The sequence below is a fragment of the Opisthorchis viverrini genome, assembly GCF_000715545.1.
Source record: "Opisthorchis viverrini unplaced genomic scaffold opera_v5_22, whole genome shotgun sequence".
Taxonomy (NCBI): domain Eukaryota; kingdom Metazoa; phylum Platyhelminthes; class Trematoda; order Opisthorchiida; family Opisthorchiidae; genus Opisthorchis; species Opisthorchis viverrini.
Window position 1 is genome coordinate 2,328,817 of NW_008751678.1, and position 16,593 is coordinate 2,345,409.

General features: G+C 42.7%; 2 protein-coding genes across 2 annotated transcripts in view; one reads left to right on the plus strand and one right to left on the minus strand.

Annotated features, from left to right (window-relative positions):
- T265_01989 (hypothetical protein) overlaps nucleotides 1–499 on the plus strand; it is a gene marked incomplete at both ends in the record, with an annotated part of 32,325 nt that extends 31,826 nt beyond the window's left edge. The window contains one exon of the mRNA XM_009166127.1: nucleotides 200–499. Coding sequence (XP_009164391.1) covers nucleotides 200–359 — 160 coding nt within the window. The remainder of the gene's footprint in view (nucleotides 1–199) is intronic.
- A 2,479-nt stretch (nucleotides 500–2,978) lies between these two features.
- On the minus strand, nucleotides 2,979–16,385 carry T265_01990 (hypothetical protein; the record flags this gene model as incomplete). The annotated part of the gene is made up of 4 exons (XM_009166128.1): nucleotides 2,979–3,223; nucleotides 3,340–3,646; nucleotides 10,634–10,954; nucleotides 15,546–16,385. 4 exons carry the CDS (start codon nucleotides 15,708–15,710, stop codon nucleotides 2,979–2,981), a joined length of 1,038 nt encoding a protein of 345 aa, XP_009164392.1.
- Nucleotides 16,386–16,593: the final 208 nt, after the last annotated feature.

A 16,593-nucleotide genomic window follows, 5' to 3' on the forward strand; every position in this document is an offset into this window, starting at 1 on the left:
GTCTACTAAAGAAAGCCCTATTTTCAACTCCGAACCCCCGTTTGCAGAAGCTTCACAGAGCTGCCATTGCCGATTTTTCCCGGCGCAGTGCTGTTTCTGTTACTCAAGACACTACTCTGTGATAGTCTTGCCTGCTCCCTGATTTCACCACAGTGTTCTGACTTTTAAGCACAATTTATGTATTTTGTTTCACATGCAGATACGCTGTTCAACTGTTGACTCCGGCCTCACGACTCGCACAGCTTGCTGGACGAGAAGATCTGGAACCTCAAGACATAGATGAAGTATGTGACCTCTTCCTCAACGCGAAGCAGTCTGCGAAGATTCTAACGGAGCTTGAAAGCCAGTTCATGAAATAAATATGGCTGACCGCGCTTGTTGAGCATTTGTGTATACGGACGATTTTCGATCCCTCATCTTCTCCATTTCAATTCCCTGTGAACTTTCGCTTTCCGAATCCATCCGTTGAAAATACATCTAAGCCACTTTACAATCGAACAAAACTTGGATTTCGTCCCTTGTGAAAATCTTTTTGAGCAGGGAAGGTCAATCTTTAAGGCCAAGTTGTCTGTTCAGGATCGATTGCACGATATGCTAGTTCCTATTATGCAGACCAGGGTCGTTGCTACCGTGAATATCAGATGTGCCTCCACTAAGATCTTGTCAAGATCCCTCAAAGTTGAGGTCGTGACTATACAGTTGACGGTTCAAACGTCCTACAGACGCTTCGACTGTGCTTATTTGGATTCGGTTTACTTGGCACGATCTCATCTCCAGCGCTTCCTTTGAATCTCGTGGCTGAAAGTGTCAGGTACATGACTCTTTATTTATAAGACAAACATTGGAGTTTTCATTAGCTTTGTTTTACGACTTACAAGAAAAAACAGGCCAGTGGTTACTGAGATCATTGCAAGCGCCACATAGTAGCTTTGAACTATTCTTTTCAGTTCAATTAGCTCTATGGTACTGAGACTTGGAACGACTGTTTTACATTTTTTTACACGTGCTATCATTATGTGGTTGGCTTTTTGGCGCGCGGGTCTTTAGATAGCTAAGTTGTTGCGAGTAACCAAGGTTTTATTCGGCCAGGTCACCAGCCGGTAGTTCTTAAGGTGTGATTTTTTGGCGCACTTCGCACAAAAACTTTATGAAAACAAAATCACGGTGATGCTAGAACCGATCGGTCTAGTTGGTCTTAACCTCGTATCGGAACTAGATTTTGTCGCAATTCTAATAAGGTTGTAAGTACCGTGATATCCAATCCGTCTCCATGCAATATTGTCGGTCCTAGCTAAGCGGGTGAATATGCGAAGGATATGGACGAAATCAGGTATTTACGCCACTGTGTTCGGAGTTCAAGATATTCACGACATTAGACCTGTAGCTGTAACTATCAGTTTCGGAATGTTCCTTGGTGCTTTTAAGTTGGAAACAGATAACTTATTCATTCCAGTTACAGGTATTGGGTTATGCTGTCTGTCCAGATCCTGCTCGGTCCTAGGGGCCTTGCTAACGTTACACAATCCGGCGAACTCCAGGTTGGTAAATAATTTCACAACCTTATTCTTAGGTTGTCAATCGGGGTTCATTCCTTCCTTCAGCTGCCTAGTAGGCACCGAAGAAAGTACCAAAACAATTAGACTGTTGCTGTTACATATCAAAGCTTTAATCGTTTAATGTCTAGTTTCTGCTGCTCAAACTTCCACTTTGAAGTACTCAAGCTGTCGTGACGAAAACTGCGAAGTAGCCTGGCTCCAAATTTCAAGTATTTGGTTGTCACATGTGATCTAGGCCGGTGTGACTTTCCTTGATGACATAAAAGTGGATGTCACAAAGAGTGGAAGAAGCCATAGATCTTCAACTGCTCAGATCTTTAGTTACAAAAGCTATAGGCATTCAAGCCAGTTGTGTTTGGTTAGCCCTATTCCTAGGGTTGAACGGGTTTTTGGCACTGCAGAATTGCCTATCACTTCGATGCACTCAAAGTTCCACTTACAGACCTGTATTTACGCACCAGTTCACCAGCTCTCGCCTCCGATACGCAGCTACCTACCCCACCTCCCCAAATCATCGGTGGACAAAATTGTGGCAGCTTCAACCTCTATGTTTTTGTCAGGGTGGGCCATCTTCGGGTAGTTGAACCCTCGTTCGCTTCTCAGGATAATATTCGCAGCTCGGGTTGCATAGCTGAGTATTGTTCTGTTCATTGATCTGGAAAATTGGGCTTCATGCTTTTTTTTCATCAGTCGGTGCTTAGTAGATACACTCTGCTTCCATCTGTAGGCCATCACATCAAATATCTGTCACTTGTTTATGCCAACGCGTTAAGATTGCTGATGCCTCAAAATGGTGGTGTCGAATCGTAACTTCAGGACTTGTTTTTTATCAATTGTCAGCTGCCTGGTGACTGGTATCTGCGATCCCGTTTTTGCATCTGTTCAGAAAGTTCTTAGCTCCGAGGTTTCGCCTCAGCTTTGTTTCAATCACACATTCTTGGGCAGAGATGCGCTCATTTAACGCCTGAAGCCTAAAATATGCACCATACTCTGAGTTTTGAGATCTTTAATAGTCCATAGGCAAATAAATACACAGTCCTTACTCGACACAGGGGAACGAAGATTTTATCGGTTGAAATAATCACGGTCATTCACAACAATGCCAGCTAATAGTCAAGCAAGTTACAATGTGAGAGTAAATGGCGAAAATACCTAGTTTGATCCTACGTGCCCTTGGCGAAAACACCGGTATTTCCGGTTCATTTCTACATGGTAAATCGATGTAGTTAAGACACTGAATGCGATACATGTATTCCTTACCGACCAACGACTAACTCGTAGGACTTTATTTCTGTCAAATCGTTTGCGTTCATTTCTATACTGGAGCGAGTAAAGTACCCGTCAGCACAGTTGCCGGAAAATACAGCTGAAATTCATCTGCCTCACATATCCGCATTTTCCTGCACTATTTTATATAGGGAATCACAAAAAATCCTCTTGACGAATATCCACAGACTCGTAAGTCACGAAAGTTTTATCGGGATGGCCGAACGCATTGATAAGATCAGTCCGAATTGTGGTTGAACTCTCACTCCTCCCACTGGTAATAGCAGCCGTTAAATAACTTGTATGGTGAATAGGGAGCTGAGAGTTAGATGGTGCTTGATGAAAGAGGAGGGAAAACTCAGCATGTAAGTCACGATGCACTTTGTGAAAAAACAATTTCTCTACAAATTAACAAAACGAATTCATCGTCAAATCTTACCTGAATAAGAGAAATGGAGTGAGTGAATTTTTTCAAAATAAGAGGGAAATTTTAAGTTGTGGTCTTTGTTTTATTTACTTCGCCGCAATAGACATTCGGCAAATTCCCTGGCCGAAGAACGGCGGCGCTCATTAATCTGCAGATCGTCTGGTTGTATTAAATCACTTGCCGTAAATTCATCCTCAGTTTTTCTGGCTTCTGATGGTTTCAAATGGATCGGGGGAAGAGCTAGCTTTTCACGAACCTTGGCTTCCAGTTGAAATATGTATGGATCATCTTTCAAAGCCTGTTCTTTGGGGACCTCATAGTGCATGAAAGCGGCTATCAATAATACATATTCGCTGTTGGCTCCAGAAACTCCGAAGGCAGATGTGATTTGAGTGGCCTGTAGTTTAATGGGTAGAGAGTTAAACTGGATTATTTCCTGCAGGCTATAAAAACAATAAATAATCCACTCTTGGACCGTTGTAAAGTGTTCTCGTTCATATGTCCTATCAACGGCATTTTTATTACTGAATGCGCACTCGGAGCCGCTAGTGTGTAGTGTAGGTTATCGAGTTTAATAAATCCACAGAGTTTCAGTCCAGTTTGACCAAAAAATTGACACTCGAATAAAAAGGATACTGAAGTTAATCAAGCAGTCCCATCATCTAAACACGACAGCAACGGTGTCTCTTCTGTCGAATGACTGCTCTGGTAATTTTGATAAACTCTTAAACTCGTAGCTGCTTTCCATTCTGCTGTCTACGCGCGTCTGCCTGTTTGTCTATGTGGGCGACCATTGATCCTAAATACAATGCCTGATTCTTATTTTCGTGTGCTTCATTCACACGGTCAAGTGTGTAACTGTAAGTCAGTGAATGGCAAGCATAAGACTGAGAGGGTTGGTGAATTGCTTAGTATGTTCCATTTGCAGGTAGAGTGTGTATCATGTATTACACGTTCATTTAGTTTTACCGATCGGTTTCACCGGGACTCGTGTTCGTTCTGGTTTGCCTGGTCCCAGATTTGGTGTTTCGGCCGGGGTAACACCACACTCAGTTTGCGCACACCTATTTTCACAAATGAGGCACTTTTTTGTTGAGGTTATCCAGATTACAGATTCTGCCTCGCCTGTGTACCGTCTCTCCATGGTGAAGCATACTGATATAAAGAGATTCGACTGTCTGGTTGGGATTCATCTGTGAAATCTTCTGCACGGCTATATGAGAAACACCTAAATACTAAGGATAGATTGAGTGTTGTCGCCGATAAAAGCCGCTTATCCGGTGATAGAACCTCCAGCACTAAACGATAACAAAGACGTCGTAGTTCTGAAGACCGAATGAAAACGCACCTACGCCAAAGACAACAGAGGACAGCTTAGCTCAAGTGTGGTCTACGGATCCTCTAAATGGAGTCAGTACTAAATCGCGATTTCTCGCAGATATAATGAACTTAAGTACAAGGACAGTTGCACTTCAGAAATGTCTCGTACAGATTCGTACCACATTTGACGGTCGGAGACCATATTTGAGCAAGCTGTGACCCCTTTGTAAGTCCCATAACCCACACCCAAGCCACCTCATCCTGGCATGTTTGTTGTTTGTTTGGAGGGCCGAGCAACCGCAGACGCCGTTGCTGGGAAATTAAAGCGTGTTAGGGAAAGAACTCGTCGTTGGACAACTTTCCCATGTAACAAACCTTAATCCATATGAACCACCAGTGTAACGGTGATGCTACTGATGGGAGGCACGCGAGTAGTATATGTTGTTCGTGGAATTTCTCTTTGCGTCTTTTGAAAAGGGGAGATCTGTTGCAGAATTCGTGGAGTCACTTTGTAACATTTGCTTGGATTTGAGCAAGGAATGATTGGAGTCAATGAATCTCCAGGACAGTTCAAGAAAATGCGTTCGGGAGAAGATGGGTGTCCAGTTTTTGTAAGCAAGATGCAAATTAGGGTTTTGCTTCCCTGTTCAATGGTCTGTAACCGGTCAGTTGGCATTTCCTAATAAATAGTAATAATTAATTATAATAAATAAATGATTTTGCTGCAGAGGACCTGCCTTGACTGAGGTTGTTCGACCCTCTTGTCGCAGTATTTTGCTCCCATGATGTATGGAAATTTAGTTTTCTTACAAGATTGAACAAACTAAACATAACAGGGGGATACAGGCTGTTCACAAATTGGCTCACAAGGGGACGAATCGAAAAAATGTTCAAGGTTCATCAGTCCATCAAATGAAGGCGTGGAATCACTCTCATTACATCCTGCATTTTGCATGAGGATATCATGGTGCGTCTCGTGTCGAAAATTCAATCCCTTTTTTTCAGCTGCATCTTCCTCCAGCAAATCTACCCGACTGTCTGGCACAGAGTTGGGTAAGTACAACGCGGTGATCGGCGATAATAATGGTGGCATTAATTTGGAGGTCAACTGCTTGGTCTATCTTTGACTTGGTCTTCGTACGTTGCTGGTCACAGACCACAGATAGTCTCATAGCATCTCAGCTGTGTGCTGATTGCTGTATTCGTCCGTTGATTGAACCTTGTTAAAGATAGGTGAAGCCCCAGACGGTTCCAGAGTGTTCACTGTAAACGAAATCTTGCGTAGGCTTAAAGTTACGTGTTCTTGTACAGAGAGATCCGAAGTGATCTAGTATTCTGAAGCTTTTTGTTCCGTGGCATGGTCGTGAATAGGTTTGATCTTCTTAGCATTACAGAAACAATGCACAATAGTCTTGGTAATACTTCAACCTCGGTAATCGTGGCAATGCACTGTAAATACACTTTATTCCAAAGGAAACATTCAAGGTAGTGGCAAAAAAGTATGTGAGACGAAGTTTCTGGCAAGCAGACGAAGTTAGGCGTTCCCAGTCTTCGAGTTAGGGTTCCACTCCAAACAAGGTGGTCAAAACACAGTACGCATGCAGCCGTTATATTTGAGCTGTCCTTTTTGACAAAAGCTGAAACAATTTGATGCTGCAACTGACTCATAGACTAACAGAAATTATAGCTTCCCCAAGACGCTCCTTGATTTTCTCGATGGTTTACCTCCGCACGCTAAGCGACTAATCGTTTGCTCCATCTCAATAATGTGTGTACTGGATTGAACTAGAGTAATGTGGTAAAATTGTGCGGTGAAAACCATTTACAAACTCCTCGAGTACTCTGATCTGAAGCTTCTGACAGAAAGAACAATCACACTACTGAAAGACAAAATCGAACATGCAGTAGACGCGAATCCAATCTACGATCAGTTGAACCTGGTTGATTCAGCAATGTTTGTCTTAAAGCATATGTAATGTCACAAAAATGTTGGTGTTATCGCCTCGAAACTGTTCATTTAGGTCTGACTGATTCACATTAACCCGCCAGTCGAATAAGGCGTTTCGTACCGGTGCCTGACAATCTATTTTAGGCCGTTTTTACCACTATTTCTCATTATTATTTCTTTCATTATTTTATAATATGGAAGGAGCTTTCCGGAAGGTGAAAAAACGTTTGGTTCTTCCTGAACAGATTAACTGAGTTCCATTTCCTGAATGACGTAAGTAGGTAACTTCCATTAGCAAGTATTACTCTACGATGCATTTTTCCCAAGTCTGAATTTATGAATACTGGTGCCCCTTTCTGTTCACCCTACAGAATTTCCAGAAAGGCATCGCTTGCTACCTGTTAACATTTTGCACGTACTAGTCAATTTCATCTTCCACCGTCATCCGAGAAATATGATATTGATAATGGCGCGCCAGTAACTCGCCTTCGGTTAGCACATTGATGGCTTTGCCATAAAGGTTTCATCTCTATGTTCTTTTCCTGAACTAGATGTTAGACTGGTGGTACGACATGAAGTGGGTTTATCTTCCCAGTTCATGTCTGCTGATTATCTTCTGCATTCACCGATTTGACGGGCTGGTCTTTGGGGCTGGCCTACAGTTAGTTCAAACAAATCACGAGTACCGCTTAGAAAAGTAACTCAATATAACACAAATATTCGCTCAGCTTGGGGCTCAAAGTAAGTTGGAGCACTGGGTTCGCCATGAGCCTACTGATAATCCTCCATATCGACTTTTTGGTCACCGGAATTACTTTGTGCTTGTTGTCAACTGGTCTCGCTGCAGCCGGACATTAACAAACATTACCGTCTCGGATAAACTTTCGATTACAGCTGGACGAATGTCTGTTGAATAGGTTTGTCGAAGTACTGCCAGTACCTGAGGAGGCGAGCTTCAGTTTACCAGTGATCTTTAACTTTGTAAGACCTCCCAAGTAATGACACACTGGTTTGCATACATGGCTCCTATTATCTCAAACATTTTCAAAATTGCAACGTTTGTGTCAGTGTATTTGATTTATGTCGCGGTCTGCAATGCAGCACATTCTCCCACACAACATCCAGCTCAACCAGATGGCACCATCAGGTGATATGCTGTGGTCTTCCAGGCTGACTTCGCCTTGCGTTCAAGCACTCAGGCCGTTCAAGAAATTCTGACATATGCCTTGCTCGTCTTGATTGCAGAGTTCTCGACTCCTTGCGTTTCACTGCCACAAATTGACAGTGAGTTTCAAAATTTTAAGCAATAAAGTGTCTTGCCCTCTGTTTTTTCCCCTGCCAGAGTCGCCCAGAGTATTGATCCGCACATGTGACGCTTTTACAACTTGCTCCATCGAGGTTGTCGAGAGGCGCTTCTGTCCTCTTGATAGTGCATTCGTCATTCCGAGTGGTGATACCATTTTCTACGGCCTTCGTTTGGCCAACGCGTTCCCACAGATCGGATGTACGGCGCAGTCTTGACAAATCTATCTATAAAAGTGCATCCAAGCCTTCTCCCGTACATGTGGTTTCCTTTCAGTATCAAGATGGTTCCCGAAATGCTTTAGCAGTTGACTGAAATTCTATAAGTGGCGATATAATCAAATCACACTCAGATCATCACCAGTTTTCTCAAAATCCGAATCCACTTAGTTCCCTGACGTGTCCAGAATGATGGTGTCCAAACCAGTCTTCTGAGAGGGCCGGTTCTTTTGACAGCAGTTGGGTTAGTCACCGGATCACCTACCCACAGAATTTGTACAGACTGAGAATGAGGCATTAGCTTTTATTCCTGATTTCTATAGTTTCTGTAAGCTGTTTAATGACCATTGTTTTACTCTGTCAGTTGGCTACAAGCCCTTGACATCCACTTTGGTCCTAAAGCAGATAGTTTCGAGTACTGTTCGAAAAGGCAGTTATAGACACAAATTTATCTCAGTCAACTATGACTAATATTCAACGTTGATATACCGACGGCTTCAATGGGACAGATTGATTACCATGCATCACCAACAACAAACTGTCCCCTGAAAACATCAAGCCAGTTGGATGATCTCACAGATCGTTTGTGAGGTTCATAAGCGGACGGACATGACGTAGCAGAAGGCGATGCACTTCGTCCAAACTAGAAGAGCAGATAATTTCCTCAGTGGTCGCCTTCGACAGTTTGCTTACCGTCGCGACCCCATATTCACTGCGGATGGCAACTTGACGTTTTAAGGTCACGTTAAACCCATTTTTCTGGATCATAAGTTTGATCACCGCTTTCACTCTAAGTATTTTGGGATCATCTTGATGGAGATCATGGTCCCAAGTTTTGCCACTTGTTCCTGGATAAACCATTGCATCTCAAACTTCCCTGTGTCAAGCATCTACTGTGCTTACCAACTTTCCTTGGCCAAGGCATCCGTACATATGATTTTGAGCGCAAATTACTTACACGTCGAAATTTGAGATCGTCTTAGGGTTTCTTTCAGCAGTGAACAAGACGATACGTGTCTCATGAAAGATATCCAACTATCACAGACAGAGGTGAAGTTTGTTAGTTCATTTCCAATGATAATTTTGTCCTGTAAGCTAAACAATTTTATGCTGAAAAGATTAAAATACTGTACATCTGCTTCTTCCCTACTGGGAATCAGCAGCACTGCATGTCTCGTGAAACCCGTGACCTCACGGCTAGTCTGAACACCTAACCTTTCTGTCAGGGTGACCGATAGGCGGTGTGATATTATGCTAGTTGGACAGGATATAGCGTTACTCATCCGTCAACCAGTGCATCCACATTACGTGACGACTGGCCGCTCGAGTGGCGACTTGTTTGGAGAGCTCACGCATCACGTTAATTATTTTTCCTCTAACCTACTCATACGTAGTTGGTAGTGTGAAGGGAGTTTAGAATTTCCAGCAAGTTCAGGACATTGCAATCGTCACGCATCACAACTATACGGTAGACGCCATAGCCACGTTCTTAAGGTTAAACAGAACAAAATGTTCACAATACCAAGCGGACCCTGCTCAATGCTCAAGAGGCGAGACATCTCGCAGGAATTCCGGACAAAACTAGGCGTGTCTCGTGAAATCCACCGTTCTGGTAAGCAAAATATCAGTCTAACTCGACCAGTTATATACGATCTGGCAAATTAAGTGACATTCTAGTTTGGTTTCAGGCCATACTTAAATTGTAGGTTTTATTCACATGGTGGTTAATCCGTACGTAGAACTTTGCATTCAGCCCACGGGTCTCCAACGGCACTCCTTATCCCGTGATTTGACCGTCTGCTTTGGTGCGACCATGAAACGCCAGTTGCTTTTTGTCCATTGTCGTTGTGATTGTTCACAATTAAACTTTACCAGGTAGAAGTATTGAACTCTTACAGACAAATCGAACCGAAAATAGTTAACGTTCACTAAGCTTTGCACCGAGGACAATAAGAGAACGCATTGCAAAGTCATCATTCAACATGAGCACAGCCGTCCTGATAAAACGGTGTTCACGGTGAGCACGTGTGAACAGATGCGCATGTACTGATAAAAACGCGATAATCAATAATCTTCCCCATCGCAAGCAATCTGTGTCTATACCTTCGAGCGCCAATTACACAATCTTGAAATAGACTGACAGCACGAATACCACTGCCGCCGGTTAAGTGATATTTCTTGAAGTTTCTCCTGCTAAGGGCAGGAGGGTGTCATGAGGACCCTGTCCTGGAAGGCGGCCGCATCAAAAACATCTTAACTCCTTGAAATATTGTGGCCTTTATATATATATATATATATATATATATATATACATATATATAAGTGTGTGCATTTTGTACGGTGGTTATATCCGCCACATTTTATATCATCAATTTTCTGGGGTGATGGCAATGGTTATCTATACCGAGTAGCAGTAGCTGATATAACTGACAAGTGAATTCAGGAACGTCAGTGAACTTTTAATTGGCCACAATAAGCTACTGGCATCAGCTTCATGTATCCATAGCTGGTGTTCGATGTTCACTTCATTTCCAAAAGAAAAAGCAAATTCAAAGAAAAGAAAATGAATTGGTGCTTCGGTCGAAAAGTACTAACCTGATCATCAAGCGTGGCATCGCCCGAATACATTGCCACATCAGGATCGCTGAGGTGAAACAACACTTCGTACGCTTCATTACCATTAGAAGGAATAATGTTATAATCCGAGTCCGAAGATGATATACTAGTCCGTCTGGAGTCCGGGAGTCCGGGATGAAAATATGTGCGGTCGAAGCAGTACCCACCGTTGACCACTTCTCGCTCGATCAGATGATCCAATGCAAGCCTGATGTTTTCGGCACCGACTACCTCATAAACGCAGCCCCAAACGCGCGCGTTGGCTTCTTTGGTGGAAACTAACGTCGCAACACGTCCGGGCTAAAATAGAAAAATTTTGCTACTCTGACTGGATGTAATACCTACTGCACATACAGTCTTGCATTCTCAAGCATCGCAAACTCCAAAAACAGGCTGTCGAACTAGAAAACTTCTCTCCGAGCATGACAAGATATGAGTACAGAAGACATCATTTTAGCTGGGTAGTCCTAGCATATGCTTGCAAGTGGGATATCCTGGATGATTTCCAACCAAAATCAGAGAGACTTAGTTGAGTCATAGATACGAAGAGTCCAAAACACTAAGCTGCGTTGCAGCCACTCTCATTTTGCCTCACCGCCTCACAATGTTCATTAGGAGGATCTTCCTTGGGTCTTGGATGAAAACCATCACCTCCTTCTGTAGACGGCAGCTTGGCGTGCTTGGCATATATCCCAATCAGCGCAATTTTACAACCTCTACCTGCTTTTCCAATGACCATGAATTATTATGAATTACCCGCCTACCCAATACTTTGGAGACAAACCGCTGCAATGCTGCCTTTTAATAAGGAGGACGAGGTTTGAAAACCAAATTTTTCTTTCACTTCAGTCAATTTTGTTGGTGACGTCGTAAGTAATGTAACAGCAGCTTTTTAACGCTCCGTGACGATTCGGCATTCGTCACAGAGCGAGGACCTGTAAATCTGCTAAGAAATGTGTACTGATCGACAAAATCAACCACCTGAGGCTGCATTTTTAGATAGATGCAAGGAGCATGATGCTCCCGGAGTAAGACTTTACAGTTCCAAGAAGCTAATCGCATACCAAAACACTACTTATTTTGACTTAGTTCGAGTGGATATTGCGGGGTGATAACAGACTGATAAAAAGAAAACATCCGCATAGTCAGAGTGAGGTAGTTTTTCGCTTGGGGTGATTTAACTTCAAAAAGTGATAATTTATTGTAGTGTGCATTCCATGGAGTTGTTGTGGAGGAAGAAGGTTGGAGACGTTTGGACATTTCGTTATGTTTTCACACACACAAAAGTGTGAAAATAAAAAGCCTGCAGTATACCTAACACATCAAGAGGATTCCTCACTGAACAAGGGGTAAGTTATTTACAAAGTTTCTTTGAGTTTAAGGAAAGCTGTGAAGATTACTGACGCCTTTTTTATAGACTTTACTGGTGTGGTCAGTGCACCCCCTGCGCGAGAAAAACTAGGTTGTTGCTTTGTTTGTGTCTCACCGTCACAGCGATGTGATGGCCTGTGAAACACGCTAAAACACGGGTAAGACCCATAGCTCTGGGGGCATTCTCATTTTGGACAAATATTCACTAGCTTTGCTCTGTAGATGATTGGTTTCGCTGCGTTACGTTCCATTCGATCAAATATTCGTCGGTCTCGCATATCATTTTGGTGAGGAACCGATCCTTATCCGAAGCTGATCTTCGCAAAACGGTGGGGGAGCTCTATCGAACTGAATAAACATTGTTGTCACGTGGGATATACTATATATGACTGAAAACATGTGTAAATTTGGACCCATTAGTTAACCTACTCCCTGGGAACATATGATTCGTTTCTCTTAGCTGGTTTCCGCTGCAGTTCAATGGCGATACGCCTATTGCTAGAATTCCCAAGGCGGATTGTAAATAGAAGTTGGACTGCACAGAAATTTTATCTGGTCTCCAACCGAATGAGGTAGTGATGAGGCTCGAAGTCATTGGTCCCCACCAGGAGCGCTTTCAAGGTGGGATTTCTCAGACGATGGCCAAATGTGTCAGCCAAATCCCTGACGTGCTGTGGAACCCTCAGTGAAACCAGTTGCGGATTGACCAGACCATAAGTTTTTGTGAGGTTTGAGAGACACAGTATCTTTGTGAAGAATTCTATTTCGTTTTTACTTTATTTGATTTAATCTATGTATGACGCTGTGACAATAAGCAACAAACGTGCAGTATTACCACAGACCGAGATGCTCATACTTTTTGAGTGAAGTGAGTAGGTGAAGCGAGTAAGTTGCAATTTCAGGAATATTCTCTGGATCGTCCCAAAGATTCTTCCGCACTGTTAAGAATATCACCAACCTGCTGGTCGAAGCAAGGTGGGGTGTTTTTCTGTATGTTAAAACACAGTAACAATATTTGTACCTAGACCGCAGGAAATCCATAAGATTTCATATCCAAGAGCATCCTATTAGCAGGAAGACTGTCACGGGCAGAAATCGCGGCATCGCGTTTATTGCCTGAACTAATTATGTGTCCTCAGGTACGTTCCGGTAACTAAAGTTGAATTCCCAACGTGCAGTTAAAAATCGAAGCAGTTTTCGGTACTGCTACGGCAGAGTTTTACAACTGTTTTCATGCATAACACAACCATGAAGCGTTCACTTGTGGTGCCAACACTGAGATCGAACTTGACCTCACGGTTTGAAGTGGCGTGTTTTTACATAAAAAATCTGAGCATATTACACTGGAATTATCCAACAAGCTGTAGTAAACTGGTATAAAATTATATTCAATAGGTTTTTTCGTATCTTCCGAGGATTTTGGCGCTCAACCCTGTAGGATTATTTCTCCCATTAATCAAAACCTTAGAATTCAGAGGCACGTGGCACCTCAGTGATTATTGAAACTCGCCTGATGGACATTTCAATGTGACTCGCGTGTTTGGTTCATTTAGAATACTGCATCATGAAAAACTACCTCCAGCACACAAACTAAGTTCTATTCCCCAGGAATACATGCCGTATTGTGGTCACCGCTCACCCCCAAAACATACATACCCAAAAAAACATACCATTTGTTTGACGGTATGCATACGAAAAAAAATCTTTTCTGTAGTGTCTTTCATTCAGAGGGTACAGAAGCTTATGTGTTGGAAGATATTTTGACCAGATGATGGAGTTTGATAAAAAGGCATGCTGTTCTTCTTATCATTCAGATGCCCTCTCGGCTCATAGAACACTGCCCAAAGTGGAGAGTGTCTAACTCACTAGGACTCACTGAATAGACAAGATGACTCAATTGAAATGGAAAACCTTGGCTCACCATACTTTTAGATAATGCTTTGCATTACAAGAAGAAACATACGCAAGGAACGAACTTGGGTAAAATTAACCAGTGTTTTTGCAGCTGTCTTCCTCGGCATTGATTGGAATTATGCTAAGTCATTGGAAGTTTGTTGGCCGAATTCTTTGAGAAGAAATGAACCGGAAGAGTTTTCATCAAACCGAATTTCCTCAGTGAGCATGCTGGTTTTGAATATACTACCTTGTCTCCACACAATAAGGTGGGCTGTTAGTGGGGGGTGTTCTTGTGAGGGCGGTGGGTCAAAATCTTTCGGACCATCGTCAATCCAAAAAAGCATCCACGGGAGACCTACTACCTAGTTTGCACAACCATTTAGGTGTTAAAGTGAAATTCAGGCTCTGGAAACCGTGGAGTGATTTTCGTCCACAAAGTCACTTAACGAAATTTTATTCAGCAGGGATTTGACGAAATCTCTGAGGCTTGGTCAATACTTGACAGCATACCGAATTCATGGAATTCTCATGGTGACCGGGGTAGATCAATGGTTAAGTTACGAACTTACTGACCGGACGTTTTGCTGTTCTGACCCAAACTTAGCGTTTCCATCGCTCCTTTCTAAGCATGGGCAACCGGTAGACACTACTGATGGGGCATGCGAGTAGTATGTGGTTTTCTAGTAACTCTGCCTTGATCCAATGGAAGGTAGGATTTATTACGGAATTTGTGGAACTGCTTTGCAGTATCCGTTTACAACTGCGTGCATATGAGAGTTTTATTTTTCTGCCACGTAGTCTGTAACTGTTTTCTAATAAACAACTCGGCGAAGGGCTTTTCTCGTTTCGTTGCTTATGTCTCAGTCCGGTTGCTTCCTGCGGGTGGCACGGCAGCTAGGTGCCTACGTGTGTTACAGCCTAAGGACTATTTTTACTTTTGGTAGTGGTTAAACTCACTGGTGAATAAAATGCATTCAAATAACGAATGGAGTGGATTTCGCTGCGCGAAATATCCTGATCAATAATAGCTCCGTATACCTTGTGTGGGACTGCTAATAACGAGCCGATTTTTATCACTGATTATCAACTGCTCACACAGCTCCATTGCCCTGAGGGATCTATCCGTTGATAAGTCGACTGTTATCGTTTTTTGGGTCCATTGCCTCCCCACTGTGATGTGGACTCAACCGTTTCTCAATTCAGGAAAAGCCTAAAAATTTCGCTTGCCTATGCATTCACTGTCTGAGTCAAATGGATCTAGTAAATTCGGTCAGAACAGTAGCGACAGTTATTCATTTGAATCAAACTGAAGGCAGACTAAATGATTCATTACTTCCTGTTTCGGTTCGCAGAAAAAAACAGTGAACATACTCTCACTATTTACGCACTGCTCACTGAAAACACTGCACTTCGGCGTACCACAAAAACCTGTTTTTCGACTTTATAGAAACAAACGACCATTTCTGCATCTACTTTCAACACATTCAAGATTTCCACACGGGTATACAAATTCGTGTTCAGACTATGTGTGAACGTCGGAATGAAAGCCTGAATTTCTCTTCCAGTTACTGCGAATGTAAAAATTTTTATCCCGTTTCAGCCCACAGAATAACGGTGTACTCACTTTTTCCAGCGTTCCTCGTTGGAAGATATCGCCCTGGAAGAATCGACGCACATATCCCTCAATATAGCCGACCGATCGTTTGGAATAGACGAAATTCGGCTTCCAAATCAGTGATCCGTAACCAAACACACGCAATCTGTCAATATTATCCGCCAAAGCAGCCATAGTCCATGCTGACCAGGAGATGGATCAACTGGTTACTGACATATCGCTTGGTTCTTTGTCCACTGCAGAGGGAAGAGGACAGTGTTATGTAGAACGTCTGCAGGTCACGTGACCGCTTTAACGATCCGTTTAATTTTCGACGTGAACACAGTGAACTGTGATACAGACACGTGATAACACGTGCAGTGGCTCATTCAGGGAAACTTCTTTGTTCAAAAAAGTAACGCGCTATATTGTGGTGACGTGAAAGTGGATATTGTAGTACTCCGATTTGCAGTCATTCAATTAACACAGTACGTCAACCACAACTGCGGGGCAACTTTTCTCCAGTTGCTCTCCATCGGAAAAACAAGATCCTAGTGCGAAATTTTTCGGGTCCGAGAATCACTGTCAAGGGACAGCTGATAGAGTATATTATGTTGTACACTACAATTCTTGGTTTCACGGTTGCCTCTGAACAGATGGAACTAAAGCTGGATGTGCTCGATCTTCGTTGTTTATTGTACCTCATTGAGAGTGGTGACTGGGAGTATCATTGAAACCAATTCACTCTGCTTCGGATGAAAGAGGCCAGAAGGTTAAACAAAAGAGTAATAATTGAGGAGAATATCGTGGTATTATTCATCTGATCGATGTTCCGAGTTTTACCATTTGCTCGTCATGTAAACAGTGAAAAGACACCACTCGTGAAATTACAGAATTAATGTATTTCAAGTTTCCTGTTTCCTAAACGAACCCACCTAGACGTCATTATCAATTAGTTGGCTAAGATATCTCAGCAAAGTGATTCCTAAAATGGCTATCTTATCTTGCGTTGTAGGGAAATTGTAGAGTCAATTGACACAGCTACCCATATTTTCTGTGCGTTTACACAAATACCTTA